The sequence below is a fragment of the Corvus moneduloides genome, chromosome 17 (genome assembly GCF_009650955.1).
Source record: "Corvus moneduloides isolate bCorMon1 chromosome 17, bCorMon1.pri, whole genome shotgun sequence".
NCBI classification, from domain to species: Eukaryota; Metazoa; Chordata; class Aves; order Passeriformes; family Corvidae; genus Corvus; species Corvus moneduloides.
The window spans coordinates 7,939,010-7,952,389 of record NC_045492.1 but is presented as its reverse complement, the minus strand read 5'-3'; the positions used below and the strand labels follow the sequence as shown (position 1 = coordinate 7,952,389).

The following is a 13,380-nucleotide window of genomic DNA, read 5'->3' as shown; positions in this document are numbered from 1 at the left end:
CCGGGCTGGAGAGACTGCGTTCATCAAGACACGGATTTGCTGCACTGTCAGGATGTGCTGCTGTGGGGGAAAGTCGTTCCTTCCTGTTGCTTCCTGTTCCCTGTCCCAAAGGTCTGGTTTGTATCCCAAACCCCTCCCTCTCTCAGCTGGCAGGCACGGGGAGGGGGTCCTGCTGCAGCCCCAGTCCTGCCACCTCACCAGAACTTTTTCCAGGGGTTGGCCTGGCAGGTCCTGAACAGATCTGGGCAAGGCAGGTCCATGCTTTCCTTTAGACTGCAGTGCTGGGAGGAAGAGCCCCCACCAGCCCCAGAGCAGCACTGAGACACCAGGGTGTGGAGGTGTCACTTAGCTTGGTGGGAACACAAGCACAGCAAACACAGGGGTTGTTTTTGAGAGGAAACTATTTTTGACCAGTTTTTAGGGAAAATACTGCCAAGATAGTGGATGTCTTTGTGCTCAGACTGCCCTTTCACAGGGAAAGGTTTAGAATTTCTTTGAACAAAGGTGAAGTTGAAGCCAGCAGTGGGTTAATGCATGAGCAGAAACAACACCTGGTAGCAGGGGGGTGGGAGTCAGGTCTGTCCACCTGCCTGGGCCATGTCACCTGAGTCACTTCTGGGAAAACAGGAGAGAATGGGGTGTGCTGCCTCCGGTCAGCAGCTGAGAGGGGTTGGCAGCTTGTCCATGATTTTGGCAGGTTGGGAGGCTATGGCAGAAGTGTCAAATGAATATCAAGAAGGGCTGAACTTTTAAATCATAGCCCATAGCTACATCTCCCACAGCAGCATCTTTGAGAGCTGCTGGCACCCCCACATCTCTCCTGGCAACAGTGAGGGGGCAGTGGGGGGAGAGGGGGAAATCAGCCATCCCGGGGCTGTAGCGCTGGGCTGGGCTCAGCCTTGTGCAGAGGCAGAGAGGGAGGCTGGTTATTTTTAGGGCTGGAGCTGGATCTGACCGTAGGCTGACCTTGCAGCTCTCCAGTCTGGTGCACATTGGCAGAATTTGAGCAAATTGCTTCCCAGTTGTGAGATGAATTAATGCAAAGCCTTAAGTCTCATGGTGCAACACTGTGATCCATGGGGCGATGGTGTTTGAGAGCGGTGTCAGGATGGTCACATCAGCCCTGGTTCAAAACCATTTCTCTGATGCACAAGGAACGTCATGTTTTTCTCTTTTTTACCTTTATTGTTGTTTAGTTTTCTGGAGTGTGAAGGCTCTTCCTTGGGATCACCTGGCTCATCCTGGTCAGGTGTTGGGATGCACTGCACTCTGCCACTGCCTCGCTTCCAGTCTGGCTGCCTCTGGATTTAGGAACAGTACAGGGGCAGGGTCACTGCCCTGCTCCTGCTGGCCACACTATTGCTCATCCAAGCCAGGTGCCATTGGCCTTGTTGCCCACCTGAGCACACACTGGCTCATGTTCAGCTGCTGTTATTCAGAACCCCCAGGTCTCTTCCCAGATTTCCAGCCACTTTGTCCCAAGCCTGGAGCACTGCATGTAGTTGCTGTCACCTGAGGGCAGGACCTAGCACTTGTCCTTGTTAAATCTCATACCTCTGGCCTTGGACCATCGATTCAGCCTGCCCAGATCCTCTGTGGATCCGTCCTGCCCTCCAGCAAATCCGCAGCTGCTGGTGTGTGTGGTGCCTGCCAGCCCACTGCTGCCTGGGGTGGTGCTTCTGTAGCTCAAATAATGTCCCTTTTATTTTTTACAGTATTAAATCTGAATGGTCATGCTTGTCCCTCTTGGTATTTCTGACTTTGTGAGTTCTATCAGCGGATGATCCAGAAGGCAGGGAGTGACTGGGGCAGAATTCACTAGTTTTCAAGACTTTGTGCTTTCTCCAGAGTTTAGGCAGCAGAATCTGACCTGAACCTGTCCTGGGTCTGACCAGCTGGACCCTGACCCTGAGCAGTGAGGGGTTGGTCAAACCTGGCTGAGCTCCTTGCCCCTGTTGAAACACTGCTTGTTGCAGTGACCTTGCTGCTGGTAAGATGAGCAGCTTATACCACGGAGTTAAAAAAAACCAAACCAAAACACCCCACCCAGAGCGAGAGCTGCTGTGCCTGACGTGTGCAAGCGTGCCTGTGCCAGCGAGGCGAGGGCTCCAGCATGGGCTTACATCCAGCAGCATTTTCCCCTTTCAGATCCTTGTTTATCACTAGTTCTTGCTGGGAGAGCAGGCCCAGCTCTCGGCAAAGACAGCATTAATAAGTAGGGATGAGAACATGCCCCTTTTCCTACCCTGTGGTTTTTCACCTTGACTCAGGGCCTCACACATCTGCCCTGCTGATGTGGAAAGTCAGGGACTGCCAGCACCATCGGTGTGCTGGAGCTTTAATGTAAAACATAATGCTATGGCATCAAACAAGAAAAAAACCCACCCTTGGTATTTCAGTATTTAAAAGATACAAGCAAGGGACAAAAGCAATTAAAACTTGTTTCATGCTATTATCTGTTATTTTAAGAATCTCCTCCTCTTGTGTCCCATTTTAATGCACTTGCTGAGAATCCTGGCTTTTTATTAGTCTCTTGGTTGTCCTTGGAACTTCACTGTTCCCTTGTGGAGGCTCAAGTTCACCTCCTTGAAGTAAAGAAATAGGACGCTTTGAGGCAAAAATCCTGTGCCTGGAGTGATTCTTTTTTTGACCAAAAAAGAAAATAGTTGCTGCTGTTGCCAGAAAAAAGTCCTTTTGATTGTTCAAACCTGCATCTCTTCTGCTGAGCCTGTCCCAGCGATGCAGGGCCGGCACTGACCTCCATTTGCACAGTGGGGAGCAGCATTAATCACAGAATCATTACAGTTAGAAAAGACACTTAAGATCATCAAGTCCCAGCATGACCAAGGCCACCACTAAACCATGTCCCCAAGTGCCACATCCACGTCTTTTAAATTCCTTGAGGAATGATGACTCCACTGCTCTGAGCAGCCTGCACGAGTGTCTGATCAGCCTTTTGAATAAAATTTCCTCAATATCCAGCCTAAACCTCCTCTTAGCACAACTTGAGGCATTTTTTCTTGTCCTGTCCCTTGTTCCCTGGGAGCAGAGCCTGACCCCCACCTGGCTGCACCCTCCTGTCAGGGAGTTGTAGGGAACAAGGAGGCACTGAGCTTCCTTTTCTCCAGTGCGAGCCCCCCCAGTTCCCTCAGTGGCTGCTGGCGCTCCAGACCCTTTCCCAGCTCCATTCCCTTCCCTGGACACGCTCCAGCTTCTCAGTGTCCTTCTTGAAGTGAGGTGCCCAGAACTGATGCCAGGACTCGAGGTGCCTCAGCAGTACCGAGCACGGGGGACGGGCACTGCTCCGGTCCTGCTGGCCACACTGGGGAGGGCACAAACCAGGATGCTGCTGGCCTTTGCCCTTGGGGTTCTCAAGGAGCCCTGGATCTGCGCTGCGGCCTTTACTGTGTCCAGTTCGGAGGAACAAGGGACAGGACGAGAGGACATGGTCTTAGGATGCACCAGGGGAGGTTTAGGTTGGACATTACGTGAAATTCCTTCACAAAAAAAGGTGATTAGACCTTGGAATGGGCTGCCCAGCAAGGCGGTGGAGTCACCATCCCTGAAGGTGTTTAAGGAAAGACTGGACGCGGCGCTCCGTGCCCTGCTCAAGTTGACAGGGTGGTGTTGGGTCACAGGTTGAACTCGCTCATCTCAGAGGCCTTTTCCAAACTAACCGATTCCGTGTCTCTGTGCTGGGCCACGCACACCGCAGCCGTGCGGGCTGGAAATGGCCATAAAGGGGCAAAGCCCGCAGGGCCCCGCGCCCGGGGGTCCCTCGGGCCGGGCCTCCGTTCCCCCGGCAACGGCGCGGTGCCGAGATGGCGGCGGGGCGGGAGATGGCGGCGGCCAGGGCGGCACTGCCGGGCGGGATCTATGGAAGTGACGGGCGGGCTCCATGGCGGGGCGGGCGGGCTCTATGGAACTGACGGGCGGGCTTTATGGCGGTGACCGTCGCGGCTGCGCACACGCGGCCCCTCCTCCGTCGGGCTGCGGGCGCTGCGGGTGCGAGGGGCACCGGCACCGGCATGGGCGTGCATGTGGAGACCATCGCCCCCGGCGACGGTGAGCCGCGGCGAGCCCGCTCCCCCCCACCCCTTCTCCCTGCCCTCCCCGCGGGTCCCGGTGCGGGTCCCGGTGCCGCGGGGTGACGGCGCCTGTCTCCCCGCAGGGCGGACGTTCCCCAAGCGCGGCCAGACCTGCGTGGTGCACTACACGGGTGAGTGCGGGGCGGCCCCGACAGCCCGGGAGCGGAGGGGCGGGAGGGTCGGACCGGCCCGGAGACCGAGGGAGCGGGGCCTGCCGCCCCCCCCCGCCCCCGGCTGCCTGCGGGGACCCCGGCCCCGGCGGCTCGGATGGGCCGCGGCGCTCCACGGGGGAAGAGGGGTCCGGGCCGCCACGGGGGCCTTTCCCGGGGGACGCGGATGAGCCCCAGGGTGGGGATGGGGGTCCTGTCGGTGCCCCGTGGCCGTGGGGAGGCCCTGTTGTCCCCGTCTCTCCCGCAGCCTTATCAATGGAGGGGCCTTTCTCACACGTATCCAGCCTTCTTTTTGGGGGTGCACCGGGGAACAACCCAGAGGGGACCCCAGGGTGCAGGCGGGGGCACCCCGGATAGAACCCTGGGGGGTCCCAGGGCAGCCGAGACCCGCGGGCTGTGGGGCGGCCGAGCCCGGAGCCCTCTGGGGCTCTATGAGTTACCCCCCGGGAGCTTTGGGGTCCGCTTCTTCAGAGAGGGGTCCCTCCTGGCACAGCTCCCTGCAGGAGTGCAGTCGTCCTCCCCAGTCATGCCCCAGCCTCTTCTCCCTTCTGGGGTGACACCAGGGGTACCCGTGGGGCCACCCCAGACCTGCATCCTGGGTTTTTTGGGGGGACCCTGGTGCGGGTAACCAGGGCGCTGTTTGGTGGTCAGGGTAGTGCTTCGATGAGGGGTTGCCCCAAAGGCAGGGAGGGTCATGTCCTCCCGCAGCCTTCTGCGAGCTGGAGGGGAAAAAAGCCAACCTTGGGACCCCAAAAAATGCTTTGGGAGTCACTCTGGAGGCTCTTGTCCTCCTCGGCTGCCTTTTGTACAGCGTTGGCTCATCAGGGCGGTAAAAATGGGTTAACAACTCATTTGTGACTGTTTTTGCTAATAACCAATTCCCCTTCCTGCCCCAGTGCTTTCCGCCTGCCTGTGCTCCCCTTGGGGGGGCTGGGGGTGCCCCTCTCTGCGGAGCGGGGCCCGGCCTGCCGGGAGGGCTCGGCGGGCATCCAGCCCATCTGCTGCTCCTCAATCTCCCCCGTCCTTCCCGTTCCCTCGTCAGCAGGGAGAGGAAGCAGCTTGGTCTGCCCGGCCGCCCCGTTTCCTCTGCCGGTGGAAGAACAAAGAGAGGCTGGCAGGCAGTCAAGTGGCTCCCGGTGGGCCAGTCCTGCCGCCTGCCAGCCCTCTCGGCTCCCAACCCTATGGCTCCCTGCGCCGGCTCTCCCCTCCTGCGGCGCTGCTGGAGCTTGGCTACTCTCCCCAACTCTGGCCCTCACCCCGGCAGATCTGCTTGGGGGTCACCAGCATCCTGTCCCCATGTCACGGTGTTTCAGGCAAAGTGCTACGTGGTGACTTGCTCACAACGGACCCTCCCCAGCAGCAGCGATCTGCTGCACCTGGGAGGGGTTCTCTAATTTCCTTTATTTTATTTTTTTGTTATTACTGTCTCCATTTGTCCTTTATCCCCACCCCCGTTCCGTCTGCAGGCAGCTCCTGCCCCCCCGCCTCAGCAGGCAGCAGGAATCAAACACCTCCAGGCCCTGATGCCATTTCCCTGCGTCGGCAGCGCAGTTCCTGCAGCCAGCCCTGCCAGAGACAGGAGCGGGGTTTGGCTCATGGGAAGCCATACAAACCTTTGATTCCCGGCCCGGTTGCAGCGCTCGCTGATCCGAGAGCAGCATCAGGGATGGTGGCAGAGTGCAGTGCTGGAGGTGCTGAGCTCCAGGACTCCTTCCAGAGCCCTGCGTTGGCTCCGTCCCTGGCTGCCCTTTGCTCCAGTGCTGGGGAGATCCAGCCTGTGGTGTGCAGGAGGCAGCTCTCGCTGCACTGGGTTATGGATGCACAGTGGTTTGGGTAAAAACCACTTGGGGACAAAACAGTGATCCAAGGGTGAGGGACTGTGGGGGGCCAGCTTGGTCAGCCAGTGGCTGGTGCTGCTTCTGTTTGTGCCCAAGCTCCTGCTGCATGGGGCATGGCCCTGCCAAGAGCATCCCAGGATGGACAGACAGCCCTGGTGTGGAAGGGCAGTGCAGAGGAAAGAGGTGGAGAGAAGAGCAACCTCTGGGCCTCCTCCTTGGAGATGGCAGTTTCTTATGCTGGGGTTGCAGAGATGGAAATGTATGGGGGGAGCTGGTGGAATTGGACCTGTTGCCCCTCCTTCCTTCCAGGTCTTGGGTCTCTTTTTGGAGAGCTCATCCATGGGGTGTCTGAAAGAGCCTTGGATGTGAAATCTGCTACGTAGGGCTCTTAAAGGAACTAAATCAAGGGTAAAGTTCCCTGATGTGCACGGTGTGTTCAGGATTGCTTGCAGCAACTGGCATGGGATGGAAGGGAGTGTGGGAGTGAATCAGTGGGGAGAGGATGTGGGTTGGGGGCCAACAGAGCTGAGCCCCCCTGAGTCAGAGCAGGGAGCAGAGTGGGGTGCTGTACAGTTGGGGGTCCTGCAGTGCTCTTGCCAGGGGGATCTGTTGTGTGGGGAGACTGTGGGCACCCCACTGCACTTCGGGAGGGGAAATGAGGGTTCATGGTTAATTCTGGGGAGTGCCAGGACAGGAGCAAGTCTGATATGGATTGGCCAAATGGGTTTGCCTGAGTGGCAAAGCACACTCAGCATGTGGGGTCTCTGAGGCAGGTGGGCTTGGAGCAGAGAGGGATACTGGGGAAAACTGCCTTTCTCCAGCAGGATAGCACTGAGGGGACTGCTGTCCTCCCTAGCATCTGTGCATGACCCCTGGGGCAATGGTGCTGCTCGTGATGCTCTGGGTGTTGCTCTCGTTGCTCTCCCGCTGCTCAGCAAGTGCCCTGCCGTTGTCAGGTGTTTCCTCCCAAGGTGTGCGACTGCCGGTCCATGGCTGTGGCAGCTGTGGGAGCTCAGTGCCATCTCCTGCAGTCCCTTCCCTGCCTGCATTGGGGTCCTCTGTCCTGCCAGGCCTCAAGAATGGTGGGCTGTGGGTGATGATGGGGTGGGCTTGGTGATGGGGAGTGCTGGTGGGGGCAGGATTGAACCTCATGCAGGCATCCCTGCCCTGAGCAGGGGTTTGGAGCATGCTGGGTATTCCAGGGCTTCTGGGAAGGGTTTTCCATCTTGTCCCAGCTGGAGCAGAGGTGCCTGCGCCACTGCTCTGGTCTCTTCCTGCCTCTTCTAGGGAGGCTGGCTCTGTGCCGGAGCCCCTGGGCAATGGCCTTGCCAAGGATCAGCACCCCGGAGGGGATGGTGGGGGTGCGGGTGGGGCTCTGCACCCCCGGCAGAACCCGACCCGGCAGGTTTGTCCCAGGGCTGACTCTGCCTGCTCCAGCACTGCTCTCCGCCGCCTCTGCCCGCCCAGGGGGGCCCGGAGCCAAGTCGCACGTTGCAGCCGGCGTCTCCCAGCTCCTGCCTGCCAAGTGTGGCAGAGACCTGGCAGGGCCACGCTGCCCAGCTGGGGCTGGGGCTGTGCTCCAGAGCCCCCACTCTATCCCATGGCTGCTGCAGCCTCGACCGTAGTGCTCCCTGCTCTTCCTCACTGTGATTCCCTGAGACCCCTTGGGGTCTGTATAGCCCAGCTGGGATCTCAGGGGGGCTCAAATCCTTCAGGGTGGGAGCCAGGGCAAGTGGGTCTCCATAATCCACCTCTGTGGGCTCTGCCCTCCTAGCAGGACTGGAGGTGACAAGCATGGAGCCCTGTCAGGGGCTTGGATGAGCTGGGATGTGCCAGGGGCTGTCTGCTGCTCCTGGGGCTCTGCTGGGGCTGCTGCTTTTGCCAGAGGATGCTTTGCCTTCATAATAGCTTTAAGATCTTGTTATCTCCTTGCTCAGGGATGGCAGGGATGAGCAAATGGTTGCTCATACTTGTCCAGGGCTGGAGAAATCTCCCAGGAGGCTTGCAGGCAGAGGAAGTGCCTGAGATGAGGATGCCGTCTCCGAAGCATTGGAGCCTCTTTGTTTTACCCACTGGCATGATGGGGGAGCATGGCAGCCCCATGCTGGGGAGCAGGGACACACTCCCACATATGACCTTCTCCATCCTGGTCTGGGAGAGCTGAGTGATTGATCCCTCAGGCTGCTGCAACCACCATAGTCCATCAGTCCCTCTCTTCTGCAGCCAGGGAGCTGCCAGCTCTGAAATGCTTCCTGAGGCTGGACTGGGACAGGTGAGCTTGGCAGCAGGGTCGGGCAGCGCCGTCCACTCCTGTGCAAGGTTGGCAGCGTCTCCTGCACTGCCGCTGATGCCTCTGCATTCCCCTGGTCAGGACATCAAATGGGATGCACTCCTGCAGGCTATGGATGCCCCAGGAGCATCCTGGTAGTCCCTGCTTGCTGTGACGAGCAGGGGGTTGTGCTGCTTGGCCCCCAGGATTTGTCCTTGGTGGGTGTCCAGGGAGAAGGGTGGCAGAGAGCTGTCCCCTCTGTCCTTCCTCAGCCACCCCGGCTCGTTGCAGCGCCGGAGGGCTCAGAGCCGAGTCGGGGTCAGCTGGGGCCGCAGCCAGGCAGCGCTGCTGGTGCCAGCCGGCATGGCCTGCCCTGTGTCCCTGCTGCCAGGCGGGAGGAAGGCCAGCGAGGAGCAGTGCCAGACAGGGCTGGAAGCATGTTCAGCGACAAGAGGTTTATCCTGGAAGGAGGAAATGAGAGAACTCCAGACTTACTATTCCAAAGTCCAGGGCTACAGCGTGACCGTCTGAGCTGACGCTCGACACCCTGGAGGAGGGATTTTTGGCTGTCTGTTAAATAAAAAACTTAATTCTACTCCCTGAGAGGAGCCCACAGGTCTCGGTGCTTGCTGCCCCTGCAAAAGTGATGTATTTTCTCCCATTCCCTTCTTTCCATTCAGCATTTCCCATCCCTGTGGCTGCTGGTCCCTGTGTACCATTCCCTCTGGTCACAGTGCAAGCAGGGGCTGAGATCCCCCATCCCATCTTTTCCACAGACACATTTTCCCTTGCACACATGCCCTGGCAAAGGGAAGTCAAACTGCCCCATGCCTTCCTGAGGAAGTTTGGTTTTTCAAGACTGTAAAGCAGTTTCCAGTCAGGATAACAGGTTTTTCAGGCTTATTTGGGAAGTGAAGAAGTGAAAAGCATTTGGAAGAGAGTTTAATTTTGCTCTTATCACGCAGGGTTTATTGTACAGGGCACTGGCTGTGTTAATGCAGAGCTGGAGCTGCCTTACAGGAGCTGACTGGTGGAGTTACTGCTCCTATAAGGCAGCGTCAGCTCCAAGATTCCCCAAGAAGGTCAGGCAGGGAGCAAGGGAGGGGAGGAAATTCCTCCTTAGCTCATGTTGGGGAGTTATATTTAGCTCTGGGGATATCAGCCTGGCTCATGCTGGGGAATGAGGGCTGCCCCATGCACACGCATCCAGCACTTGGTGCTGCCTCTCCCCATCGTCATTCCTGGGTCCAGGAGGGATTTGGCTTAGATCAGCAGCTCACAGCTGGGCACAGGCAGGGCTGGAGGCCGGTCACAGCCTCCGGATGGGGCTCTGGAGTGTCATCAGTGTTTTGGGTGCCTGAAGGGGGAAGCCTGACAAGGAGTGAGAGGCGTGTTTTCTGGTGGGATGGGAAGCACAAGGTCAGATCCTGCTGCCTGATAAACGGCTGTCGGTAGTGCTGCAAGATGGGCAAGATTTTCTTCTTCCATCCCTCTGCTTCCCTGTCAGTCCTTGGTTCTGGCCCAGAGGAGCACTTCTCTTTGGGCCAAAACAGTTAAGAATCATCCTTCCCTGCCCTAGGATGGGTGATGCCCTGGGGATTGCCTTCCTGTACAGGTATTTCCCAGGGAAAAGGAGGATGAGCTGAGACACATCTTTGACTCAGAGCCATGTGACTGTCACCTGCTCGAGCTGCCAGGTCACAGCATCTCATGTTGGTGCGTGTGGCTCTGTCCCTGTATTACCATCATCTCCATCTCTCTCCCCAGGTATGCTGGAGGATGGGAAGAAGTTCGATTCCTCCCGCGACAGGAACAAGCCGTTCAAGTTTGTGATGGGCAAGCAGGAGGTGATCCGCGGCTGGGAGGAAGGAGTTGCTCAGGTGCCCGGAGCTCCTCCGCCTCGCGCTCCCCATGCCAGGCTGTGCTGTGCCGGGAGCTTCAGCGTGGGCAGGAATCAGTGTGCATGCAGCTTGTTCCCTATTTTATTACTTTTTTATTTTATTCCCCTGTTCCACCCCCTCGGCGCTGGGAGGTGTGGGTGTGAATATCACCTTCTGCATTGCCACCTGCCAGCTGGCAGGAATGGAGCCGGGCCAGGCCCCAGCAACACCTACAGCACGTTGGTGACTCAGCGGTGACATTTCTGCACTGAGTCAGCTCTGGAGGAGCACGGCGGGAGCGCTCAGGCCTCCCGGGCTCCAGAGCCCACGCGGAGGGAGGGCTGGTGGGCACAGCGCAGCTCCAGGCTGTGATCCCACGCTGTGGGCACGGCACAGCTTCGGCTCCTGCCCGCGTGACACCGCTCACTCTGTGCCACACTGGCAACACAAACACAAGGATGCTGGTGGCAGGAGGAATGGCCTGGCATTCCCTGCCTTCCCTCATGTGAAGGACGTCTCAAGCCCTGCTCCTTTTCCAGCCCGTGCTGCCTACCTTTTCTCTCTGACATTCTTCCCGTTCCTCTGGTGTGTGCAGCCTGGGTCCTTGTTCTTGCCCAGTGTAGGGAAAGCAGTGGGGACAGATATGTGTCCCTCCTCTGTCACTCAACTGGCAGTTGTGCCCATCTCCTGACATCCCTGTGTTTCTGTCCCTGCCGCAGATGAGTGTTGGTCAGCGGGCAAAGATGACCATCTCTCCAGATTACGCCTATGGCTCTACTGGCCACCCAGGGATCATCCCACCAAACGCCACTCTAATTTTTGACGTGGAGCTCATGAAATTGGAATGACCCATCCCAGCACCCTGTCCTCGGGTAAGGAGGGGCAGCTTCTGGCAGGGACTGTGTGGACTGGGACAAGGCCCCAGTGTTTGATCTTGGGATGGTGTGGAGAGGTGGGATGGGAGCGAGAGGGAGGGAGCGGGCGGTAGTGGGGAATATGAGAAGGACGAGATAGGTCTCTAGCTGTGGGTAGAAGTTGCTCTTGGGAGTCTGGTGAGCTGGGGTTCAGATCACTGCAGCGGTAAATGCGAATTTCCCAGCCTGGCAGAGCGGGTTCACATCATGGAGGTGTTGCGGTGCCAGTTGTTTGTGCCTTGGGTTCTGAGTGTTGTTACTGCACCCCCGCCTGCCTCTCATGCTGCCAGGGCATAGGGCTGATGGTGTGGGCAGGAGGCTGTGAGTATGACCCAAGGGTTGGAGCACTCCTGCTATGGAGATGGGCTGAGAGTTGGAGTTGCTCAGCCTGGACAAGAGAAGGCTCTGGGGAAACCTTGGAGGACCTTCCAGAGCCTAAAGGGGCTCCAAGAGAGGTGGAGAGGGACTTTACACAAGGCAGAATGGCTTCACACTGACAGAGGGCAAGGTTAGATTGGATAGTAGGAAGAAATTCTTCCCTGTGAGGGTGGAGAGGCCCTGTCATAGGCTGTCTAGAGACATTGTGGGTGCCCCATCTCTGGAAGTATCCAAGGCCAGGTTGGATGGGGCTTGGAGCACCCTCGTCCAGTGGAAGGTGTGCCTGTCCTGGCACACCTGTGCCAGGATGCTGGAACAAGATGGGTCTTTAAGGTCCCTTCCAACCCAGCCCATTCTGTGATTCTGTGGGGTGTGTGGTCCCCATGGTGTGGGCAGGGTGGGGCTGTGCCCCCCCTGTGATCACTTGGGGCTTGACTGCTGCCCTGAGGGCCTGGTGTGGTTTGTGTGGAGGCTGCCATGCCCTGGGCACGTTCCCTCCTCCTCTGCTGGGCAGACAGCTCTGTCACGCTGCCTCTCCTCTCTCCCCACAGGTTTGGCACATGGAGGAATCCAGAATCTCAGCTTCAAGAAGAGTGCACATGACTTTGTATGGAGCTTTTCCTGATAGTCCACTACACTCATTGTATAACCTTACACCTTGATTGAATGCCTTTGGTCACTAAGCTTTGCGTCTGACTCTTCCTCCTTGTATCGTGTTTTTATGTCTTTTTAAACTATACGCCGTAAACCTCAACTCTTTTTGGGTCAAGTTCTTAATCTTATTTTTGTTCCAGGTGTAGACTACGTTTTCCCAGTAGCACGCATATGGGCTGACCTTAGATAGGAGTCATTTGAACAAAAGGAACCCTGTTAGTTACTCGTTTTGGTGCAGATTTATGGTGTTTTCAAACCAGAAATTGCTGCTGCTGCAAAAGCCATAGCAGAGTGAGGTTGTCGAGGCTGAAGGGATGCAGAGAGCAAGGTAGCACTAGGATTGTTTATAGGAATTCTGCCTGGAATGGGACAGCGAGGGAGCCTGGCCTTTCCCTGCTCCCCCAGGAGCATCACTGTGGGCATTGTGGGTTTGCTCTGGGGAAGGAGGGCTGCTCTGCTCCTGCTTCACCCTGCCATCTCACGGTGGGCCTGCCTTCCCCTCCAGACCACTTTTGGATTTAGGGAGTTGGGTTTCCACCTGAGCTCCACTACACCCTGAAAATCCCATAGCATGGAGCTTTCTTTAAAGAAAAAGGAAAACTGGACAAAGGGAAGGTGCTGTCTGCAGGGGAGGTGGTGAGGGCTCAACTCAACAAAAATGCCCCTGTCCTCCTTCCCCATGGAAAGGAGCCATCAGCCCCCCGTTGTCCCCGCTCTGAGCACACCTGCCCGTTCTCTCCTGCCACCTGATGCTGGTCATCGCTGCTTGCCTGGTGTCACAGGACGCATAGCTGTCCCCTGTGCCCCCTCCCTCTGCCCTGCCCAGTCCATTGGTAACAAATTCCCGCCGGTCACTTCCTTCTCCGCCGCACAAAGGTATCCAGTTTATGATCGCAATAAAAACGCTTTATGCTGGCTTTTCTCAGCCCTGTGTCCTGGAGGTTTTTCCCTCGCCCGTCTGTCGCTCAGCACAGCAGGGGCTGGGCTGGGCTCATGGGGTGCCGTGGGTGCTGTGTAGGGTGCTTTGGGTGCTGCTCTGGGCTTGTAGGGTGCTGTGCCAGGCTCATTGGGTGCTGTGGGTGCCGTGGGTGCCGTGCCAGCTCATGGGGTGCTGTGCCAGGGTTGTGCTGTGCTGCTGTGCCTTAATATGAGGCTCAGGTGCTTGGCCCTGGGAGCACAGTGGGATGCC

General features: G+C 57.7%; 1 protein-coding gene across 1 annotated transcript; it reads left to right on the top strand.

The window, feature by feature from the left end:
• Positions 1-3,941: 3,941 nt before the first annotated feature.
• On the top strand, positions 3,942-13,116 carry FKBP1A (FKBP prolyl isomerase 1A). The gene is given in 7 exon segments (XM_032126613.1): positions 3,942-3,972; positions 3,975-4,011; positions 4,013-4,065; positions 4,172-4,219; positions 10,133-10,245; positions 10,965-11,117; positions 12,089-13,116. Coding segments are annotated over 6 exon segments (411 nt in total). The 3' UTR covers positions 11,094-11,117; positions 12,089-13,116.
• Positions 13,117-13,380: the final 264 nt, after the last annotated feature.